The following is a 24861-nucleotide window of genomic DNA, read 5'->3' as shown; positions in this document are numbered from 1 at the left end:
GTCTTAATTATATATTTGTTTACAGTCTTTTTCCTATTTGAGTCTGATGGGAAACTACTAGTAGATGGCAGGTGTTCTAGTCTGTTTTAAATTCCAGTGTTTAGAACAATACTGGGCATCTAAGAGGTACCCAATAAATATGTGTTCAAATAATCAATAAATTAATTGATTTGTTAAACTAAAATTGGAAAGTATTTATTTTCTGGCTCAAGTAAGACAAAATTATTTAAAACAAATCCAACATTTAGCCTTTAGCTGATGCCATGTATTTTCCTGTTACATCATGTTTTTGCAAAATAAGTCAGATGGAATCCTTAATTTCTCACACCTGTATATATCACAAAGAAGGTGTTTCTACATAAAGAGAAATAAAGAAAAAATCATATTGCTTGGTTTAGAGCTATGATATTTAAATATATATATATACTTTTTAATAAAATATATATACTTTTATCCTATATAATGACCTTGGAGAGGCCTTTATATAAACTTAAAGAAGAAACCATATCATACCACCAGTAGAAAAGTACATAACCAGTCTACATCGGACTATATTACACACCCTTATCTATCCTCAATCATCAAGAATGACTGAAATTCAGAGCCAATTAATAGGAAAGAATTTCTAAGATTTATATTTTCCCACTGAAATTTTAATTAATTTGCCTTTGCATGCTTTCACGCCGAAAGCATAATGCCATTGTATTTATTGCATGGGGCCCACTTTCTCAAGTGGTGGTGTCGATATCCATTGTTCTAATTAACATTTGTGATTGATTCTGCACTCACTAAGGCTGCATTTCCTTTTGACCAATAGGCTTGGAAGTGACAGCTCTAGACTAGTCTGTTCTACACAAGCTAATTGGGTTGAGAGACGCTTGAGAGAAACAAAAGAACAAGTTTGGAAGTTTCCAAGAAATCAGAAGCTTATTAATGATTAAAATTAAGGACTTCAAGGGATTTAGATACAGTTTTGACAACATATGCAGGGGAGTGACCTTTTTTTTTGTAAGAAAACTGTACACTGTCTGTATCTGAAAGGAATATATTAAAGATAAGGAATTATCTGTTTAAAATGAGCTGTTGTTTCGATCTGGAAAAAAATTAATGATATATTAATGATCTACATTTAACAGGAACTCTGAGCACGTGTATCATTTCCCTCTACTACTTTCATGAATTGCCTTGTTACCAATGATTACTCAATTACGTTTAACTTAAAAGGCATTACAATCAATACCTACTGAGCCAATAGATAATCAAAACAATACTGTTGCTTGCTCTCATATACCATGGCTGCATTCTAAGGAGCTATGGCATTTGCAACAATGAAGATTAGAGCAGAGGTATCATCAATTCAGAAACATATATTTGCTGTGACTGAATTTGCCATCCCAGCTGCTGTCTGCACACTCTGAGATTAAGACAGTGGAAGATGAGACTAAAGTGTAGACTGAGCGGCTTACCATGGGTATGAAAATATTTCCCAAAACTTGAGGATGAACAGATACTCAAATAAATATTTCAAGGTAAAATCTCTTTTAAGAATGAAGTTATGACCTCCTCAAAGGCTAAGATTTCCCCCTGCCTAAGATGAGGCATTATTTCTCAAGTTTCAGCTACTGTGAGGACGAAGTGCTCTCTAGGGTTTATCAAAACAGTCATTAATTCTTGGAACAACTGTTTTAACTATAAGTATTTTTTTAAAAAAATAGTGACTGTACAGTTGTGGTAAAAAATTTACTTCACAATTTTGAAGTGAAGAAGATAAAACAGACCTTAGAATAAGAAAGATGACAGATACCTATATTATGAGAAACGTGTGTATACCCTTTTTAGGAGAAAATAACATTTGTGATGTGGAAAACCTGAATCATGGAACAAATACATTGTGCCTATTCCAAAAATTAGAAACAGAAAAATCACTATATTCATATTATAAAATCTTTTCTCTGTTGCAGTTTAACTAGTGCTAATTTCAGCTAGGGTGATATAAATCGATAATACAATAATCCTGTTGGAAAGCTTGAGTTGGAAAAAAAACACTCAAGGACTGCTCAGACATTTTACTCAACTTGTTCTTCCCAATGGTGCTTGTCTCCTTAATTCCCCCAAATTATACTGTCCTGGAGACTTAATATATCCTGACTTTGTTGCTTCTAGTTTCTTTTGTGTGGATGTAGATAAGGGTTAAGAACCCAGAAAAACTTTTTTTTAGAGTTATATTATGTGTGTCTATAAAGAGAAAATATACAGATACTGTTAGCTCTTCTAGGAACTTTATGAAAATATGAGTCATTTATTAGGTAGCAAACAGTGAGAAAACAGCATCTGGGACATCCGTGAATAGTTCCTACTGTGAGTTACAGATGGGGTTTTGCTAGACTGTGTTAAACCAAACTAACACCATTTCAGGGAGAGATCATTTGAAGCGGTCACTGGGCAGAGTGGACAGGAGAAATGTCTTTTCTAAAGGTCATTCTATTGATGTACAACCTAAGGATAGTTTTCTCAATTAAAAATTCACAGTTGATAAAATAGATTTGGAAAATCAATATCACATATTCTCCAGTTTGAATTAAGCTGTTTCCTATATATTGCATTAAATATATAACCTATGAGATACTGTATAAGGAAATACTTAACTAACCATTGTTTCTTTATAGTAACTGAGTAGGCAGACACACCACAGATGCCCGCCTTATCCATTTCTTCTGTTTTATGGTGTTTTTTCCCTCTCACCTTGTCCCTCCATTCTTCCTATTTTTCTTTTTTCCCCATACATTTTTATCTAATTTTTTAGATCATTGGGCACATTTTTGGCAAGTTCTGAAGTCAAAACAAAGAGTGTTTTTTTGTTGTGTACTTTTAATTTATAAAAATTAAGATACACTAAAATTTAATGAATAATAGTAAAATTTGATATGAAGTAACCCATGAATTAGCTGGATTTTTCACTTTGTAACCAGTTACCTCACTGAATCAGTATCAAGTAGGTATTAGGTTATCTCTCTCTCCTCTTTATCTGTGGTAATGCCCATCCATGCCCACACATCATCAAAGCAGCATGCTACATGAGTAAATATTGTTCCTTGGTGCTCTTAAATGTTACAGTTTTTCTTCTCCTTCATGTCTGCCCTTGATCACTCCTTAGAAGTAAAGGCCAGTTTCATAAGAAGGGTATTAAATGCTAACTATGAAAGCAAAATTTGATCAAGGGAAATGCCTTCTAGTCCTAAAGTCAGAGAATTGTAAAAGTCCAAGGCAGAGCTGCTCCACTTGGATGTAGGGGACAATTTGTCCTCAGGAAGAGAAAGTTAGCCACTTCCTGCTTCCATTGGCTTAGGAAGCATGTCAATCTTGGGGCCATCCTTGTGAACCTGATTCCTCAACATTTGTTATCTTGCTCCTGATAAGCATCTCTGGGTTGCTAACTAGTTCAAATCTTGTTACACTTTTCAGGTATGACTATGCTGCCTTTTAGATGCAGGTGTTGGAGATTTTTTTTTTTTTGTGTTTTCTTTCGCTATTTTTCTGAGAAAATTCCATACTGTTTTCCATAATGGTTGTACCAGTCTGCAATCCCACCAACAGTGAACTAAGGTCCCCTTTTCCCCACAACCTCTCCAACATTTGTTGTTTGTTGCTTTGTCTATTATAGCCATCCTGACTGGTGTAAAGTGGTATGTCATTGTGGTTTTAATTTGCATCTCTCTGATAGCTAACGATATTGAGCATCTCTTCATGTGTCTCTGGATATTCTGTATGTCCTCTTTAGAGAAGTGTCTGTTCAAGTCCTTTTCCCATTTTTTAATTGGGTTCGATGTCTTCCTAGAGTGGAGTCGTGTAAGTTCTTTGTATATTTTGGAGATTAAACCTCTGTCTGGTACCATTGGCATGTTTTATACAGTTTGATATCAGGTATTGTGATCCTTACTTTGTTCTTCTTTAGAGCAGATAGCTATTCGGGCTCATTTATGATTCCATATAAATTTTTGAAGTGTTTGTTCTATGTCTGTGAAATAGGTGTTGGAGATTTTAGAGACTCCTCTTCGATGATCATACTAAGTGAAGGAAAACAATTCCAAGTAGCAACATCTTGGGCTATGTTGAAAGGGATTTATCTCATATTTCTACTAAACTTAAGTTGTCAGGTTTATAAGGCATATATAACAAAAACAAAGGAATTGAATGAAATTTTAAATTAAAAACCGCATAATATATAGGTAAACAGGGCTCAATTCCTTGCACAATCACACCAAAATTACAACTAAACTATAGAACAACCATTACTCAGAACCACCAGAAATTGAGTTGAACGGAAGTCTGATGACTAAAGAATTAAAGAATCAATGTCCATCCAGACTGGTAGGAGAGGCAGAGACCTGGAATGGGTTGGTTGCACCCCTACATGTGGTAGATAAAAATTAGGAAGGAATATCCTGGGAACAAAGAATCCCAGCCCCACACCAGGCTCTTATCCCAGGGTTCCAGAGCCAGGAAGATAAGTCTCCATAACTTCTAACTGCAAAAAACAGTGAGAATTGAGGGAGTGGGAGAAAATTCTAAAGTCCCAAGTAGTTCCTCCTAAAGAACCCATATACAGACTTACTCAGACTCATTCCCTCTGAGCTCCAGCACCAGGGTACAATCTTTAAAGGCAACAGTGGCATACAAGGAGGAACTGAAGTGTGTGACATCAAGGCAGGAGCTGGGGGGCAGCTTTGTCCCAGACACAGAGGAAGGCAGGGCCATTCTCCCTTTTCTGAACTCTCCTTCAACAGAGCCACAGAGCTGGCAGGCAGGTGCCATATCTGAGACTCCACCAACCTGGCTCAAACTGTGCCCCACCCTGGAAATATCTGAGTCTCCTGTCCATTCAATTTATGGGCCCACTCAAGCTGTTAACAGTAACTTTTCCATATGAATGAATGGCTGACTTGGTTTATGCTTCACAACTTCCTAAATCCTATCAAACAAGCAACAGCTGAGCTCAATGAGCCCCCAGCCTCAGTGCTTCTTGCTAGGTGGCCACAGACTCACCACTAACAACAGCCAGTCTAGATCCACAGCTTGGCTTTACCTGGGAACCTCCAAGTTCAGAATAAGTAGCAGCCATCTCAGATTGCTTTATAGCTCATGCAGGGTGGCCACAAGTAGAACACAAGTGGGGGATGACCTTGGCCTGCACCACTCTGGAAACCTCAGAGCCTTTGTACCCAGTGGACAGCTATAGCCCACACTGGAGCACCACCACCCTACTGCCTGCACAGCTGATCCTCCATGGAAGGTGGAGGTTGATGGTTAGTGGCCATAGCCAGACCTTGCAGCTGACTGGCCTGGGTAAATCGCTCCCACTACTCTGTTAACAGTAACCAAGGATCAACAAGAGGAGGGTATACTCAGCCCACACAAAGGGCACACCTGGAGCACCCAGCTTAGGTGATAGGGGAGGCAGTGCCACTGAACCCTACAGGACACCTACTACATTAGATGATGCTACCAAGACAGGGAGTCATAAGAGCTCTACCTAGTACATAGAAAGAAACAGAGGGAGGCTGTTAAAATGAGGAGACAAAGAAAATTTCCCAAATGAAAGAACAAATCAAAACTCCAAAAAAAAGAGCTAAACAAAATGGAGATAAGCACTCTGTCAGATGCAGAGTTCAAAATACGAGTTATAAGGATCCTCAAGGAACTTAGTGAGGACCTCAGCAGCATAACAAAGATCCAGTCAGAAATGAAGCATACACTAATTGAAATGAATAATTTACAGGAGAACAAGAGTAAAGTGGATGAAGCCAAGAATGAAAGCAATTATTTGGAACATAAGGAAGCAAAAAACAAGCAATCAGAATAAGAAGAAAAAACTATAATCCAAAAAAATTAGGATAATATAAGCAGCCTCTGGGAAAACTTCGAGGTCCAACGTTCACATCATAAGGGTGCCAGAAGGAGAAGAGAAAGAGGAAGACAGAAATCTATTTGAAAAAATAATGAAAGAAAACTTCCCTAATTTGGTGAAGGAAATAGACATGCAAATCCAGGAAGCACAGAGAGTCCCAAAAAAGATGGATGTCCAGAGGCCCACTCCAAGATACCTCATGATTAAAATGCCAAAGGTTAAAGATAAAGAGAGAATCTTAAAAGCAGCAAGAGAAAAACACTTAGTTATCTACTGGAGAGTTCCCATAAGACTGTCAGCTGATTTCTCAGAAGAAACTTTGCAGGCTAGAAGGGACTGGCAGGAAATATTCAGTCCTGAAAAGCAGGGACCTACAGCCAAGATTGCTCTACCCAGAAACGATATTATTTAGAATTGAAGAGCAGATAAAGAGCTTCCCAGACAGGAAAAACTAAAGGAGTTCATCATCGCTGAACCATTACTATATGAAATGTTAAAGGATTTATTTAAGAAAAAAAAGATCAAAACTATGAACAATAAAATGGCAAAAATACATATCTATCAACATTTGAATCTGAAATACAAACTAAGCAAACAAGAAGCACTGAAACAAAATCATGAATACAAAGAGCATTTTGATGATTGCCAAATGGGAGGGGCTGTGAGGGAATGGGTGAAGATGCAACGGGGTTAAGAAGCTGAAGTAGGTAGTTGCAGAATAGCCTTGCTGATGTAGAGTATAGGAAGTAGAGTAACCAAATAACTTATATGCTTGACCCATGAACATGAACAATGGTGAGGAGATTTGCCATTACCTGAATACCTGAGGGAGGGTGGGGTGATGGGTTGGAGGGAGCAAAAGGGGAAAAATCAGGACAACTGTAATAGTATAATCAGTAAAATATAATTTAAAAAACCTTATAATACATAAAAGGTTTTATAACAAGTTTCTAAAAATAATGCATAGCATATCTATACATCTATTTGTATATCTGTCTATATTTATACATCTATATCTCTATCATCTATATTTATACATATACCTATCTGTATCATCTATGTCTATAGCTATCTTAATAGCTGACACCAGGATTCTTCTACCTTCTTTGAATTCCTTGATAAATTGTTTGAAGAAGAAAAATTTTATTTTAGCGCATACATTGCCAGGAATGATATAAGATGACCACACTCTTTGGAGTTTGCAAGAGAAGAGAAGACTTGTTTTAGGGGAGTGTTGGAGGCAAAAGGGCTGATCATTATTGGTGAAGATTAGTGCCAAGTTCATTGCTACAGTGAAACTCCTTCCATAGCCCTAAACTTTTAGTAAACCATGCTATTTATACAGAAGTCTTTTGTGAATGGTGCCTGTGTGGGAATAAAGGGAAACGGTCAACATGTCAACACTGTGAAGAACTGGGAGAGCTAGAAAAGGCTGCTACCTTTTCTAGCACCCAGAAGCTGGAAGTATAAAAAGGAGCCAGAGCATGGGATCACCTGCTACTAGAAAAGAATAAGAAATATGTGACTGTAAAATTCCTAGGGATGATTATACTCTGAGAGCCTTCTACCTAGTAATGGGCTTGGCGTCCTTTAAATTTATTTAAATTTCCAAAGATGAATGTGAGGCAACACATTAAAATATTTAAAGTGGTATTTCTAGAAGGTGGGGTTGTAAGTAATCTTCATATTTCTCTGTACTTTTCAGATAGTCTGACATAACCATGTACTAATTTTAAATTGAAAGAAAATATAAACAGATGCATTTTCTCATTGAAATGTACAAACATGAAATTTATTTCTGTCCCACTGTTGGTATAACATATTAATGCCTTGTAAAAGAAAGTAGGTACTTAGCTTCATATACTTATCATGGAATTTTGCCTTCTGCATGCCCTGAGGTATTTATCAAAAGGCAGACAGGATCTTTGTAAAATCATAATGAAGTGTATAAGGGCAAAACCACAGCTTGGCATAGAAAAGTGACTCACTGATAAGAAATTTCTGACCCAGTGAGTTATTTAAAATGTAGAGGTTGGCTTACAAGAGGCAATCATATACTAATCATTTTAAGAAAGAAAAATAAAATCTATGTCTATTCTCAGAAATTAAAGTGAACACATATTGTAATATATATTAGGTTCTTAAAATATCAACTACTTGTTTACATATTCAAGTTGAATATACAAATAATGAGAACTGAATAAAAACTAAGAACCACATTAAATTCTAGAAAAGTACACATTTAAGTAATATGACAGGAAAGTAAAGTATATTCTAGCAGGTGTTCAGTGCCTAAAATATATTTTAGTGATAATAACTAGTATTTATTGAATTATATGCATTAATTCATTGGCTGTCCATGACTTCCTAACTTACAGCATTAGAGTCAACAAATCTATTTTCAAGTATTATTTTTATTTTGGCTATAATTTGGACTATAAAAATAATGATGATTCTGTTAAAAGGCAACTGTTGTCTCTTTCTGTCTTACAATGTGGTTTATTTTATGGTATTCTGCAGCCAATCAAAACCACCAATAAATGGCAATCTCTTTTTTTTTTTGCTTTCTATTTTGTGTAATCTTTTCCCCCTTGAAGTGATAAAAGTGACATTTTTGTAGAATAGTTCTACAAAAAGAGAAGATTAAAGGAATGAAAAGCAACAGGATTTATTTCACTGCACCTTTCTTTAAACACGTTTTTTTATGTTCGGGTACAGTTGTCTCCATTTTTACCACCACCACTTTCCCCGGGTCACCCACCCCCACCTTCCACCCTCAATCCTCTCCCTAGTCGGCTTTGTCCATGGGTCCTTCATACATGTTCCTTGATGACCCTTTCCCTTCTTTCCTTCATTACCCCCTCCTTCGACCTCTGGTTACTGTCAGTTTGTTTTTTATTTCCATGTCTCTGGTTATATTTTGCTTGCATGTTTGTTTTGTTGTTTAGGTTCCACTTATAGATGATATCATATGCTATTTGTATTTTACCACCTGGCTTATTTCACTCCAGTTCCATTCATGCTATAGCAAAATGTAGGAGCTCCTTCTTTCTTTCTTCTTTCTTCTGCTACGTAGAATTCCATTGTGTAAATGTACCACAGTTTTTTGATCCAGTCATTTACTGATGGGCACTTAGGCTGTTTCCAGCCCTTGCCTATGTAAATTGTGCTGCTATGAACATTGGGGTGCACAGGTTCTTTTGAATTGGTGTTTGAGGATTCTTGAGCTATAATCCTAGCAGTGGATTTGCTGCATCAAAAAGTAGATCCATTTTTAATTTTCTGAGAAAATTCCATACTGTTTTTCCACAGTGGCTACACAGGTCTGCCTTGCATTTTTTATTTCTAGTTTAAAAATATCATATTGCCTATATTTTTAAATACCTAATATGAGTGTGTTGAGCTCTTTTGAGTGCTAAAAACATTTCTTGGTACACATTTTATTGAAATTCCATTTTATATTTTAAAGTTTTTAAAAATAGTTTCATAGTTCTTCTTAGTTCATTATTGTAAATGAGTCAGAGGATAATATACAAGGTCCAGCACAAATAATGCATTTTTATTACAAAATTTTTAATTATAAAATCATAAGCATGTAATTCTGTCACAAAATAATATCACACTCAAGCACACCATATGATGTTTTAGGTGAAGTGTTCAAATTAAAGCTATAAATTATTACACCCCTATTATTACCCTCCCAACCGCACTCAAGCAGGCCTTACTTCTGCTGGACTCTGTATATCTTACTAAAAAATTACATAAGGTGACTGGGTTTTCTGGTCCAAGTCAGAGCTTGCATTTGCCTTCTCCCCACAATTGCACATATCATTCCTTTCACCAAGATGCAGCCTTCCTATTTTTGCACTAAATGCTTATTATTTAAAATTTAGTTCATGACTTATCTTCTTCTTAGGGAAAGTTCCATGGGATTTTAACTGTTATAATTATGGCACTGCCTTCCATTTTTGAGTCTTTTAATATTTATGAAGATATTTTGACATTTTTTACATTCATCTATTTCGTTATCTGCTGGGATACTAGCTATTGCTTTGTTTGTTGTGAACAAGTTCTGCATCAAGGAGACTTGCTTTTGCCTGAGATACTTTGCTTGTTGAGGGCACTGCCATTAAAGAACTCAGCTTTAAGCATTCATGACATAAGGAGAGAAACGATTGCACATTTTTCCCTTTGACATAGAAATAGGCTTTATCCATTAACTGAAAATGCAATTATAACCAGGAGTTAAATCTCTGTGCTTCTCTAAAAATCTCATAACTGCTTTTCTCCCCCAGGCACACCTTCTCAATCCAACCCCAAATAACTACACACTGTTTCATTGTAGATTGTTTCATTTAAATACAATATGCTATAGTACTGCATAAAATATTGATTTACTTCTTATGTAATTGTTCTGAGGTGAAAAGTCTTCTATATTTGTTACCACAAGTCACTTTTTAAATCAAAATACTAAAAAAGTATTTAACATCTCAATTTAAATGTATTTCTGAGTGGAATTTTAGCTTTTTCCTACATGTAGGAACAGCTGTATCTCCTCTGGTTGCTGAGCTCTAATACTCATAATAATAGTTTTTTCACATGAGATTCATCAGAATTATGGACATATTTGTGTACTATCAGAATATAAATACTGAAGATGAGTATGAAATATAGTAGTTTCCTGGTCTACAATTTTAAGGAAGACAGAGAAAGGCATTAGTTTAAAAAAGCATTAAATGGTAAATAGTTGAGCTTAGATGGGAATACAGCTCTGCTAGATTAGTGCATAACCCCAAACAAACAGCAGTTTCTGAAGTTCCGACCCACAAAATGGGAGTGAAAACACCCAGTTCACACAGGTTAGTATGAGGATGTAATGCAACGGCATCAATCCCAGTGCTTGGCACTGGAGCACGCAAAGGCTAGTCTGTTTCCTCTTCTTTCTCTTCCTTTCTTGAGTCAAATCTATATGAAACAAAAAGAACGCACTTGATCTGGATAAAGATTAAGATGCCTTTTAGATAAGGTAGGAATAATGCCACTAATCTTGAGGATCTTGATTCAGTAGACTTAATGTGAACCACAATTTATAATTTCATGGCAAATGTTCACTATCAGAAAAGTAAACACAACCCCCATTCTGATCTTGGATATTTTCATAGTTGCATATTTCCATGTGAATATTCTTTAAGACTTGCTCAAAATCTATGGTATTTAAAATTCTAATACTCCAGATCATTTATTCAAATCATCCACAGTAACTATGGTTACTACTCAGAAAATGGAACAAATAGCATCCTTATGCTCAGTAATTGGTCACTGGCTACATAATTTATTAAATGGACAATAACATATATGAAATAGAACCACTTAGTTCTTTGATACTGACAACAGAAATATATAATCTCTTTTCATTTCTTGCCATTTGCAGTAAAATAACAAGCACATACTTTATCATCTACTTGCTGTGTAAATGACTAATAATGTTGGAACAAATATTTTACAAACTAGAAAACTAGTAAATCTAGATATTCTAAGAAAATTAATTTTAGTAAGAAAATATTAAAATAAAGTAATAAAACATCTCTAGATATTTAGACAAATGATGGGGAAAATGCTCTGGATAATGTTTTAATGTATTGTGTTGGCCCGAAAGTAGTTCTTAAGAATAAGAAAAAAAGTGTGGAGGATTTTAAGTGTGTGTATTGACACTAAAATACTGGAATATTTGCCAAGATCAAAGCCACTTGTACTGTGACAATGAGCACTGTTAAATGTCTCTTTCACTAATGGTAAGTTCCTGGAAACTGCCAGATTCTTTTGGGTGGGGGTGTTAATGTTTCTTTTTTTTTAAATTTTAGTTTCCCATAGTCACTCCTCTTAAACAACTACAGGAAAATAGCATTAATTTCTGACTGAAGAAATAAAATGGGGTCATTATAGTCCAGCTGCCAAATTACTAAAATCAAGTAGAATTAAGCATGAGGAAATTATTCTATCCTTACTTCAGATTGAAAACTTAAACTTTTGAACTTTTTACTTGTGCATCAATTCCTGGAAGATGTGTGTGTGTGTGTGTGTGTGTGTGTGTGTGTGTATCCATAATCTCTTATATATATACATATACATACAATCTCCTATGGATAGCCCTGCAAAGAACCACCTGACATCCATTTTGCAGACCACTTCTCATCTAGGGGATTCCATCTCAGATCAATCCAGAGGCTCAAAATGCAGGGCTGATTCTTCTGAAGAAGTAATTTTAGTATAAACATTCTCATCTTTTCTTCCTTCTTTGGAATATTCTGGGTATTGCTTGGTTGTGGATCTGATTTCCATACCCTAAAACGTCGGAATAAATCTTTTCCCTTCATTTATTTTTTTGTTTTTTCATTATTAATTTTAGTTTTTATTTTTTACATGACTTATATTTGTTATTTGGTCTGTGTAGCTGAGAACATGGTAAGAAGAACAGCAAAGAATGAATACAAAACAACTTGGAATTTCAGACTGTTAATGATCTCTGCCATTGATTGATACAGCCACAGCTTCCAGACTCTTCATGCACGATTGCTGTGACCTCGGTTGAATTTATCCAAATTATACTTTTTACAGTTTTCTTCCCTCAGGAAAAGAGTCTTTGCTTTTATTATTACTCAACAAACACTTATTATCTCCACACTGAAAGACATTATGATCAGTGCTATGGGAAATATGGAATAAATGGAGCATAGTACTTGCCTCCAGGAACTGAGAAGCTGACAAAATCAGCACTGATTGACTGATTAATTCACTTCAAGACATAAGCAGTAAATCCACAGTATTTGCCAAAAACTGTGTTGGGTATTGGTGATACTGTTGTAAATAAGACAAAACTGACTGTGCTTTCATGGAATTCATAATCTATTAGCAAGACAGGAAAAAGAACCCACAATACATAAATTCAAATTTTGAAAATTCACCAGTATTGACTTTAAAATATAAGTAGTTACACAAAAGGGTCTTCCAAGACTGAATAACAGAAGAATAATACACAATAATACTTCACATTTATTGAGTACTCATTATTTACCACCTTGTTGTACATGTTTTATATGTATTTGCAGTTAATAAATGTAACTGTACTATGAAGAAAGGTGTTATCTTTACCTCCATTTTACAGTTGAGGAAACCGAGGCATAGAAAGAGTAAGTGACTTACTTATAGGTACATGGCTAGAAAATACCAGAGCCAGTGTTTAGACCCAGGCAGGCGGCTCCAAAGTACATGCTCTCAGCCTCTTTCTCACAATGTCTCTAGGTGATGCTAAAATTGCAGTGGAAGTTAGAGATGTACAGTGGAGATAACCTATTATCTCTTTCTTTGAAAGTTTTCTGAAGTAGATGGAGTTTGAACTGAAACTCAGGCATGAGTAACATTTCAGAATATTTTAGTTAGGAGGAAGGGAGTTCAAGGCCAAGGCAATAGCCTGAAATAATGTAATGAAAGAAGGACAAGTGCACTTTGATGACTGGGGTGTGCAGTGAAAGATGAGGCTAAATGGTGGGCTGGTCTATGCTGTGGTGGGGTCTTGGTAGATGATCTGATACGGGATGGCTTGATGCCACAAAGACTGGGAAAGAAGACCTGTTAGGATGCTTTTTTTTAAAGATTTTATTTATTTATCTTTAGAGGGGAATGGAAGGAGAGAGGGAGAGAAACATCAATGTATGGTTGCCTTTCGTGTGTCCCCTGCTGGGAACTGGCCTGCAGGGAACCTGCCTGCAACCCTGGCATGTGCCCTGACTGGGAATCGAACCGCTATTGTCTGGTTCGCAGGCCCGCACTCAATCCACTGAGCTACACCAGCCAGGGCCAGGATGCTTTTTTAGGGCAGCAGAATGAAAGAGAAAAATAAGGTGTAAAACAAGAGAACCACAGAGAGAATAAAGAAGGGAGCAGATACAAAAGATTATAGTTAAATAAACCTGTTGAGATATAATGATTGAATTGATAGCCTTGATGGGGGTTGTTTGAAGGAGAAAAAGGTTATACAAATGGGTGTAAGGTTTAGTTGGACATATTTTTTAGTTTTTATTTATTTAGTTTTAGAGAAGGGAGGGAGAAAGAGTGGGAGAGATATATCAATGTGTGTTGCCTCTCGTGTGCCCCCTACTGGGGAATCTAGCCTGCAGCCCAGGCATGTGCTGACTGGGAATCAAACTGGTGACCCTTTGGTTTGCAGACTGGCACTCAATCCACTGAGCCATACCAACCAGGGCTAATTGGACATATTTTTAGCTGAATGACCTTGGACAAGTTAGTTCACCTCTGTAAGTCTATTTCCTCACATGAAAAATGAGAAATAGTAAGTTCATATGCATAGTGGAAGCTTAAATGAGATAATGGAATTAGAGTGCTATGCAGAGGGTTTGCACATAGTTAGTCTCCATAAATAACATTTCTGACTATATTAATAGGGTTTGAAAATGACTTTCCAGTTTTATACCAAGTCAATAAGCAGATGATTATGCCATTAACCAGGATGAGGCGAAAGGATATTTGTATATTGCAATCTAAATGCTTGCAATATATCTGTGTGGACATTTTCATCCTGCTAACTGAAACTACAGTCTTCAGTCAGGATAAAAAGGTCCAGATTAAAGACAATGATACAGCTATCACTCACAAGAGAAGACTATGTAAAAAGAATCTTAGCTGATGGAGTAAGAGGAGAAAGTAACAAGGGGTCAGTGGACATTTAGGAAGAGGGCAAGGTCAAGAAAAACAGTGCCAAAGCTTGAGCCAAAGGGCCTCTGGAAGGAATCCAATAGATCTGATGTATGGTAGATTATTCAGGACCTTTGACAGAGCATCTTCAGTGGGATAAAGCTTTGATTATTAGGAAGCTAGAAATGAGTGCAATGAAGAGGCTGCTAGTGTAGACCACTCTTTCGGTTAATTTGGCATTGGAAAAAAGATGGAAGAGAAAGCAGGGTTTCTGGGAATGTGTAAGTGTGTGTGTATTCTATTTGCTCAGAGAAGAGTCAGTTTAATGGGGGAGGTTAATGATATAAAGAAGGAGAAGGTATGACTGATGGTGAGTTCCAACAAAATAAACTACATGCAATGTCATATATTATGGGTCTACTATATATTTAATGTTCTGGCATTTATTTAATCAAGTCTGAAAAACACCTTGCAAGAAATTATTTTTCCAATTTGCAGATAAAGAAACTGAAACAGAGAAAACAGAGGCTACATCCTCCCCCCAAACCTGGTATCTGATGAAGTTAAGATTCAAATCCGAACCTGGCTGAATCCCAAGGCCCCATGAGTAGAGAAAAATTGAAAATTTAACAAAGAAGAAAGGGGAGTTGAAGGAGTTTAACAGGATGTTTAGAGCTTCAGAGTTAGAGTGTCAAAACTGGGTTTGAGGACTTGGGGAAAAGTAAAGTTCTATAATAGTCACTATGGTGCATTTAATGAGATTTTAGAAAGAAATTGCTAAGTAGCTCCAAAAGCTTAACTGAAACATGAATTTGTAATGCATGCAGTCAAATGCAGTTATGTGACTTGTTCCTGTTTCTTTGATTCTACCAGAACATCAATATTGAACAAAGGCCAGACTTCTAAAATTGACTGTAGTCTAGCCTATTAAAAATATATGCTGAAGATGGCAGTTTGGCTATTTGTCTATGAATTCTCTAAAACTGAATTTAAAAAAAATATTGAGTATAGAGAGAATATAAACAATTATTTTATTTAAAACATTAGATCTCTTTAATTATGTTATTATGTAAGTGAGGTAAAAAAAGTTCTTAATTTTGAAGCTTGCCTTCTGCCTCATCGATATGTAAATACATGCTGAGTACCTCTGGCATGTTTGATGTGGGGAGAAAGGAGAACTATCACGCATGATCTGCTTCTAGACTTATAAGAATAAAAACAACATAGGCAAAGCAGGGTATACTACAATTTAGACTTAATTAGTATACTAATATATACTAAACAAAATGGAACAGTCTACTAGAGAGCATAACAGTATATAAAGTACCAATAGTGCTAAGAATGAGAGAAATAAGGGCCAAGCTGAGTGCATATTCACTGGCCTTCACACATAAAGCCTGTCTTCTGAGTAACTGGTTCTCTACACCAGTCAGTCAGTCTTTGCTTTATATTAGAGATACTCCAAATGCTTCAACATCTACCCCTCTGTACCTTCATTTCAAACCCTTGACCATTTGGAAAAGATCATGGTTATTGTCTGTCAGCCAGGTACACACACTAGAGGGGGATGTACTGAATCTCTTTCTCTCTGTCTCTTGTCTCTCTCTCTCTCTCCCCCTCGTTCTCTTATTTTCTCTTTCTCTCTCTCACACACATCAGCCCATTGTCCATGGGGGTGAACAGAGTGTCCAGGTGAGTCAACAAAAGCAAGATGTCGCAGGATTCTCACCACTGACCAGAACTATAGAAAGATTCCCAGTCAGAAGTCCTCCGAAAAAGCCAGCTAGAGAAAGTGCATGGAAGGAATCATTTTCGACTTCTTAAATTCAACTGACGATTATTTATGACTAAGATCTTATTCACATACATACCAAACTACATTAGTGAATACTGTGGTGGAAGAAGAAAGATACCATCTGGATATGGTCCTCATTTAAGTAAATATCTGTTGGTTCTGCAATCCCATAGGGGCCCCACTTATCCACTGATGTATAAGTGTTTTCAACTGATGGAGATGTATGGCATGACATGCTCAAGATAATACAAGGAACTATCACACATTATTTTCCTTAAAACATATTCTAATTGCTTTATCCTTAATCACAAAATATCTCTTAATCTGTGGCCAAGTTACAGTTTATTTTCATATTTCAGGTATTTTTGATTGAAAAGATAAGTTTTCAAAGGACTAAATTAATTTTCAGTATTACTCTTTGTTATGTGAGTAACATCCCTATTATATCCCTCCTACCTATAATTGTAACTAATGTCTATTACAACATTCTACAGTAGACAAATGTAACAGCTCACTAAGAGATGGGATAAATAAAATCATTTAATATTATTTGAAAGAATACTTATCAAGCATAACTTAGCAACACTTTATTAACTTTATTAATTAGATAACTTTATTAGTCTGAGATTTCCTCAAGAATTCTGTTAAGCAAATTGTGGTTCACACCCGACTGTGGATTTAAGTACCAACACTTGTGCTGTTTGTTCAGCCACTTTTCATATTAAGTGTCCCAGAAGACATTATCAGAAACTGAAAATTGAGTAGTTTATTTGAAAGACCTTATAGATTTTAGAAATATACGGTATTATCATCTTTAGCAGTACTCGAAACATGAAAGAAATATAGGTGTTAATTAGATAACTTTATTAAAACATAAAATTTACTCATTAATAACAAAGAGGCTCTGTTTGTAGATTGTATACAAATTATTAACCTCTCAAAGGAAAAACGCCATGAAGAAATGTAAGACATGTGATTTGAGTCTCCTTGTCTTTCTCCTCTTCCTTCATGTAGCCAACACTAAGATGTAGATGCACTTTTTTGTTTATTGAAGGTATGCTAATGGCTCTTTTTTCTGCATTTCTAAAAATAATGAGGCTTTTTCCTTCTACTCACTTTATTCAGTAATGACCAAATTTACTGTATGCAAAACTGTATTATAACTTCCTTTGAGAACTTAACATGTACAATGTGTCACTGGTGGGGAATTAAGTAAGAATTGATCAAATTAGGAAATCAGCTGGTGGTAAAATACATTTGAATTTAAATATACATATTTCTTCAGTACAGAAGTAAGGTCCATTGTTGGATTGGAAACCTCAAACATGAAAGAATATATACTCCTCTCAATAATTTTGAAATAATAGTTCATGAAAAATTTGAATGTGTATGTGACAGTCTTAGATTTATCATATGTGATTATAACATTAAAGCCAAGTAAATATTGTTAAAGAAACAATAAAGTATTTTAACATCATAATGAGATTGCATATTTTTTCTCTAGCAGGTTTAGATATGTTCTTAAAAAGACATAGCTTCCATAATTTAGAATATAAAGTCTTAACATGTCTACTATCTAGCATAAAAAGGTATGACTTTTGGATTTATATTAAATAAAATTAATAAATAGAAAAATAACTAGAAGAATTAATCAATAGGAAACACATTTTTTCTTGTATGTTATAACCTAATACATATGTTCTCATTTTCTTAACCACGCATTTGCCAAAGGCCTTTGGCAGCTTGCAAAATTATGGAACTCCAAATTATCCATAGCCATAAAATGCCCTTATAAATCTGCTGTCCCTTTCAACAGCTACATTGAGTTTCTTGCTAACAGCAGAACATTCACAAAATAACATCCCTCCTACCTATAATTGTAATGAATGTCTATTACAACATTCTACAGTAGACAAATGTAACAGCTCGCTAAGAGATGGGATAAATAAAATCATTTAATATATTTGAAAGAATAATTATCAAGCACAACTTAGCAACACTGAATGCAGCCACTATAATAGAATGAGTAGTCACCGGCAGATCAGGGTGCAGCCAAGAGGGAAGGCCCTCCCGAAAAAGGGATTTGGAATGGGGTCCAGAACTCAAGCTGTCTAGGAAATATTAGAAAGACATATAAGATGTTCTTACCCCTTCCCCACCACAGGTCTGAGTTGAGAGAAGGAACACATGGAGCAGGAACATGCAGAGCTGTTTTGTACAGCAACAGCTTTGCGACTAATCCATGGCATGGTCATTTAGCATATTTATAACCTTTAACTGGCTGCATAGATATGTTAAGTAGCTGTGGCCATGCTCTGAGCCAGAGGGATGGAAAGGGACTTCCCTCCAAGATGTAACTCGGGGCAGGTCCCCCAGGTGACAGTGCCTGTGTGAGAGCTTGGACAAGATTAGCTCTATGACATGGGGCCACACCTGCCCAGACTCAGGATGGCAGACCAGTAGACATGGAATAATAGAGGAATGCTGGCAGGTGTAACTGACTGTAGAAGGAGTCTGCAATGGGGGTACAGAGGAAGACTGGCACAGGGATTTCAACTCAGACATGGCAGCCATTGGAAGGAGAGCCACCCACTTTTGGCCAGAGTGGTGCCCCCTCACAGCTTTGCCAGGAAAAGATATCCATGCAGTTTGGCCAGAGTGCAGACCCCTGCAGCTTTGGTAGAAGAAGATCACACAGCTTTGGGGTGCTTCCTCTGGCTACGTGGCCTGGGAAGCAGGAGAGACTTTGCCTAGAAGAAGGGTGAAACAACTCTTTCCAGTAGGCCATGAGAAGGTGCCACATGGCTTTGGATTAATTAGAGATCCTGCCCAGATGGCTACACAGCTGACTGTGCCAGCGGCCTGAAACATGGACATGTGCTTCTTTTCTGGAGTTACAGTAGCCTGAATTAGGGAAGAGGGGATAAGGAAGCACTGTGGCTGCCTATGGGTATCCAAAAAGGACTTTGATATTTTAATGGAAATGTTAGGTCACTACGTTAAGTCTGTATAGCATTAAATAAACATTTCCTTTCCTTTTTGCAAATCTCTGGCCTTGAGAGACGTCTTTCCTATCTGGTGGCAGACATAAGGAACCTGGTAGGGGGTCCTTCCAGTAGTAGTACATCGTGACTCCCCTTGGCCCTGTGTGTGCTGTGTTCTGTAACACAATGACAACAATCAAATTGTATTAGTGCTATTGTTGCAGAGATATAAATACCTAAGGATGTGAGAGAAAGAAAAAAGCATTTCCCATCTCCATCAAATCCTTCGTTCTTACTCACTATTGTATCTATTGTCATTATTATATACTAGTATATTATTTATGGAACATGTGTAGCTTGCATGGGGATTCCTCTGTTAAGAGCTGAGCCTTCTCTAGAGAGCCAGAAATGGAAGCTTCACTCTTTGAAAATTAGTGTTTATTTTAGGAAGTAACTCTGGGTACTGAAGATTTTCAGTGGAAAATTTAACTGAAGTCCACTAGTGGTTGAAAATTTGAGAAAATGGTTGTGGAGAATTGAGATGAAGCTGAATGCACAGTATAATGGGTAAAAAGACACAAGGCCGAATTGAGTCATTGACTTACCTGAGGTAGATGCCATGTTGCACTAGTCAATGAGGACACGCAGTGGCTGGTTACTAAAATGTATGCACTCATCAACTATGTAAGAATTACCATTTAAATTCTTTCCAGGAGTAAGAATAATGCTTATTCCATACCTCAAGGACATAGAATAAAATCTAGTACTTTATTAATTTTCTTACAAAACTTCATGTCCTATATTTGTAACAGGGTGCAGGCAAGGGAGAGTCCCCAAGTTGGGATTTGTAATGGGGTCCAGAACTCGTTGTCCAGTAAATATTTAAAAAATGTATATATATGTAGGATGTCCTTACCCCCACAAGTCTGAGCTGAGGGATGGGACACATGGAGCAGGGCCATTGAGAGTTGTTTTGAATAGCAACAGTTTTTAAGACAACCTCTAGAACAGTCATTTAACATATCTTTAATCTTTAACTGGTTTCATAGATATGTTAAATAGCCGTGGCTATGTTCTGAGCCTGGGGGATGGGAGTGACTTCAACTCATGACGTAATTGGGAGGCTACTAGCTCTGGTTACAGAGCCTGCGTAAGAGCTTGGAGATGATTAGCTCCATGCTATGGGGCCATGCCTGCCTGGACTTATAGCAGCCCAGTAAAGCTGGAAAATTATGGGAATGCTGGCAGCTGTGGCCAGTTGTGGGTGGAGTCAGAAATGGTGAGGCAGAGAAAGATTGGCACTGGGATTTAAACCCAGGTGTGGCAGCCATGCAGGATCTTTTTGGACCATGTGGCCTGGGCAGAGAAGAACCACAGACTTCTATTTCTTTTCTGAGATACGGTATCCCAGATTGGGCAGGGCGGGTGGGGAAGAAAGAACTGTGCATCCATGGGTATTCTGAAGGACTTTGGGATCTCAATGAAGACATAAAGTCATTACTCTTAAGTTGGTATAACTCTTTAAATAAATAATCTCTTTCCTTTTCACCAGTCTCTGGCATTGAGAGATGTCTTTCCTTGGCAGCAGGCAAGGCAAGCCTAGTATGGGGTGGGGGACCCCTGGAGCACAAGGGGACCCCTATCCCACATAGTGAGTGACACACATGCTCTTCTGATAACTATTTTGCTATTTCTTGAAAGTGAAGGAAAAAATTTACATTAGTTGTCATTTTGTTCTTTGAAAATCACAAATACCGATGATTTTTAGAAGTACAATGTCGCACTGACTTAATCTAATAATTAGAATAAATGCTAAAATGACCAGAAGCTATTTATAGCTTTTGATGTTTTATATTAAATGTTCATTGGCAATAATCATTTTTATGAGAACCCAAATTTTGACAAATTCATCAGTGAAACAATTGTCTTATTATATTTTCTTAAGAGCCATAGAATTATAATTCACTTTCTTTAGCAAAAAGCATGTACTTCTGTTACAAAGAGAAAAAATAGTGTTTTTCTAGAGTTGATTATGAAAACATAAAGTGTGTTTTATGTAGTAAGGTAGTATCCCTTCCTTGAAAATATTCCCTTGGTTGCATTCTTACAAAACTAATATTCTTCGAAGAGTGTTCTGAAATTTGGGGCTTCAACATATATAATAAGGATCTGTGACTTAACGAAGACAGAAAAGAAGTCATAGATGAGAAATAAATTTAAGCAACATGAATTAACTTTTTATGGGGCAGTTTTTTGAATGATTATTAAAATACATTCATTTCACCCAATAATTATTGACCTTCTTTTATGTGCCCAATATATATTTTTTTAATTTACCATGTTTATTTTACATCAAGTTTCTTCATCCTTATTAAGTTAATGTAATTTGGAAGAATAAATATTCCTTTCTCTTTTTTATTGTATATGTGTTAGTAGGGGTAGGAAGGACAGAATATGGGAGAATAGGCAAAGGTTATAGAAAGTGGAAAGATAAAGTTGAAGGGAGAGACAAAGTGAGTGTTTATATAAACCCTTTTGTCCCTAATAATGTCTTATTTAGACTTTTGAACAAAAGAATAAATGTAGTAGTTTTTTACTTTCTTCTCACTGTCTCCTCTCCAATACTTAACAGGCTATACAGAATCCAAAAGGACCACATAAGTTTCAAAAAGGCTGTTTAAAGGTGGAAATGTGGAGTCAGAGACAGTTTACAGCAATACAAAAATAAGCTGGCTAATCTTGCAGAATGCTTTTATGACTCAAAACCAACAGACTCTACCAACGAGCTGCTCAGTGGCATGATCTTGAAAGGGGCAGTGATCATGTGTGCATACAAAGACACATGCGTGCTCATTTTATACAAGGAGTGTTAGAGATGAATAAGGGGAAAACACTTACCGAGAAGTCTTCAAAGATTTTCTTGAGTTCTTTGTGGCCGTGCCTTTCGGCAATATGTGCTGGATCTGAACCCTCTGAATTTTTCATCTGAGATGCCAAGGTTGCTCCTGAACATTGAAGCAAATGAATAGCCAAGTTCTTCAAGCCAAATTTTGCTGCACAGTGGAGAAGAGTTGGAAGTTCTTTGAAATTCCTATCTGTAAGCATAAAAATTAATAGAATTTAATGTTTTTTTTTTCATATCTGCAATCCCCTAAGAAGTTGAATGAAATCTCCTAAAAGTAATTCCCACATATCTGAGAAGACTTTTAGTGTGATTTTACATGTAAGAAAACCATAAATGGTTTTAGCAATGTAGAATCTCCCCTTTCTATGTCTCATCTTAAAAAACAGGGTAGGCAACAAATAACACCCATTTTTTATTACAAAACTTTTATTACAAAATCATAAACATATAATTCTATAACATAACAATATCAAGCACACATGATATTTCAGGTGAAATGTTCTATTTAAACTATAAATTATTACACCCATATTATTACCCTACCAACCACACTCAAGCAGGCCTTGCTTCTGCCAGACCCTATATGTATGTATGTATATATGTATGTATGTATATATATATATACATATATATATGCTAATATTCTCACTAACAGTTATGTCTAACTCTTACTTGTAAGTTCAATTTAAAAAGAAATATAAACCTCTTAAATTTAAGAAAACAAAAGATGTTGTAATAACTCCTTTTGTTTTTTCAATTTAATCTTTTGTGTTTTTTTATATTACCTTTTAGTCTCCTTATACCTGCTTCTGCCCCGCAATCACCACACTGCTGTCCATGTCCACCAGTCCTTTTTCCTTTCTGCTCAGCCCTTCCACCCTCTAACCTCCCCTCCACTAGCTGTCATCCTTCTCCATCTATGTGTCTGTCACCATTTTCCTTGTTAGTTCAGTTTGTTCATTAGATTCCACATATGAGTGGCTTTCTCTGACTGGTTTGATTTAGCATAATGTTCTCCAGGTCCATCCATACTGTTGCAAAGGGTGAAATTTTCTTCTTTCTTTATGGCCAAGTAAGTATTCCATGAGTATTCTCTAATTTTTCCAGATTTAGTTTTGTAAGACTGTATGTTTTTAGGAATCTAGTCATTTCATGCAGACTGTCCAGTTTGTTGGCATATAGTTGATCGTAATGTTTTCTTACATTCTTTTGCACTTCTTTGGTGTCAGCTGTTATTTGTATTCTTTCATTTCTGATTTCATTGGGTCTCTTCTATTTTCTTCTTAATGAGTTTGGTTAAAGGTTTGTCAATCTTGTTTATCTTTTCAAAGAACCAGCTCTTGGATCAATTGATCTTTTGTATCATTTTTTAGACCTTATTTCATTTATTTTCACTCTGATCTTTATTATTTCCTTCCTCCACTGGCTTTGGGCTTTGTTTTTTTCTCTTTCAAGTTCCTTTAAATATGAAGTTAGATCGTTTGGTTGAGCTTTTTCTTGTTTTGTGAGAGGCTTATAATGCTATGAATTTTTCTCTCAGTATTGCCTGCAGATTTTGGATTGTTGTGTCCTCATTTTCATTTGTTTCAAGATATCATTTGATTTTTTCCTTGTTCTTGTTGTTGGCCCATTCATTGTTTAATAACATTATTTAGCTCCCATGTCCTTGAGTGATTTTCAGTGTTCTTCTTGTGATTGATTTCTAATTCCATAGCACTGTGGTCAGAAAAGATGTTTGATATGATTTCAGTCTTCTTAAATTTATTGAGACTTGTTTTGTATTCTAACATGTGGTCTATCTTAGGAAACGTTCAATGTGCACTTGAATAGTATGTATATTGTGCTCTTTTGGGGTGAAATGCTCTGAAGATGTCAATGAAATCTATTTGACCTAGCATGTCATTTAGGACTGCTGTCTCCTCATTGATTTTCTGCCTGGAAGATCTATCCATTGAAGTCAATGGGGTGTTAAAATCCTCAACTATGACACTATTTCTATTGATCACTCTTTTTATGTCTTTCAAGATTTGCTTTACATATTTAGGTGTTCTACGTTGGGTGCATAAATGTTTAGTAGGTTTATAACCTCTTGTTGGATTGTTCCCTTTATCATTATACAGTGTCTTTCTTTGTCTCTTACTACATAGCCTTGGTTTTAAAGTCTATTTTGTCAGATATAGCTACAGCTACTCCTGTTTTCTTTCTTTTCCATTTTTATAAAATATCTTTTTCCAACCCTTTACTTTTAGTCTGTGTGTATCTTTCAATCTGAGATGGGTCTCTTGCAAGCAGCAATATATTGGACTTGTTTTCTTATCCATTCAGCTACCTTATGTCTTTTGATCAGTCATTTAATCCATTTACATTTAAGGTGATCATTGATATATAAGTGTGTAGTGTCATTTTATTGTTAGACTGTTTTTTTTTTCTAGTTTTCTTTCTTTTTCCTTCTTTTTAAAGCAAACCCTTCAACATTTGTTGCAGTACTGGTTTGGTGTTAACAAACTCATTCATTTTTTTCTTGTTTGGGAAGCTCCTTATTTCTCTTTTGATTTTAAATTTT

General features: G+C 36.0%; 1 protein-coding gene across 3 annotated transcripts in view; it reads right to left on the bottom strand.

The window, feature by feature from the left end:
* BANK1 (B cell scaffold protein with ankyrin repeats 1) overlaps positions 1-24861 on the bottom strand; it is a 299128-nt gene that overhangs the window by 163178 nt on the left and 111089 nt on the right. For all 3 annotated transcript variants that reach the window (XM_053666388.1, XM_037156882.2, XM_053666389.1), the window contains exon 7: positions 22292-22488. In XM_053666388.1, the coding sequence (XP_053522363.1) occupies positions 22292-22488 (197 nt within the window). The remainder of the gene's footprint in view (positions 1-22291; positions 22489-24861) is intronic.

The sequence above is a fragment of the Artibeus jamaicensis genome, unplaced genomic scaffold (assembly GCF_021234435.1).
Source record: "Artibeus jamaicensis isolate MK-2021 breed Jamaican fruit bat unplaced genomic scaffold, CSHL_Jam_final contig_452, whole genome shotgun sequence".
NCBI lineage: Eukaryota > Metazoa > Chordata > Mammalia > Chiroptera > Phyllostomidae > Artibeus > Artibeus jamaicensis.
This window is presented reverse-complemented; position numbering and strand designations above follow the sequence as displayed.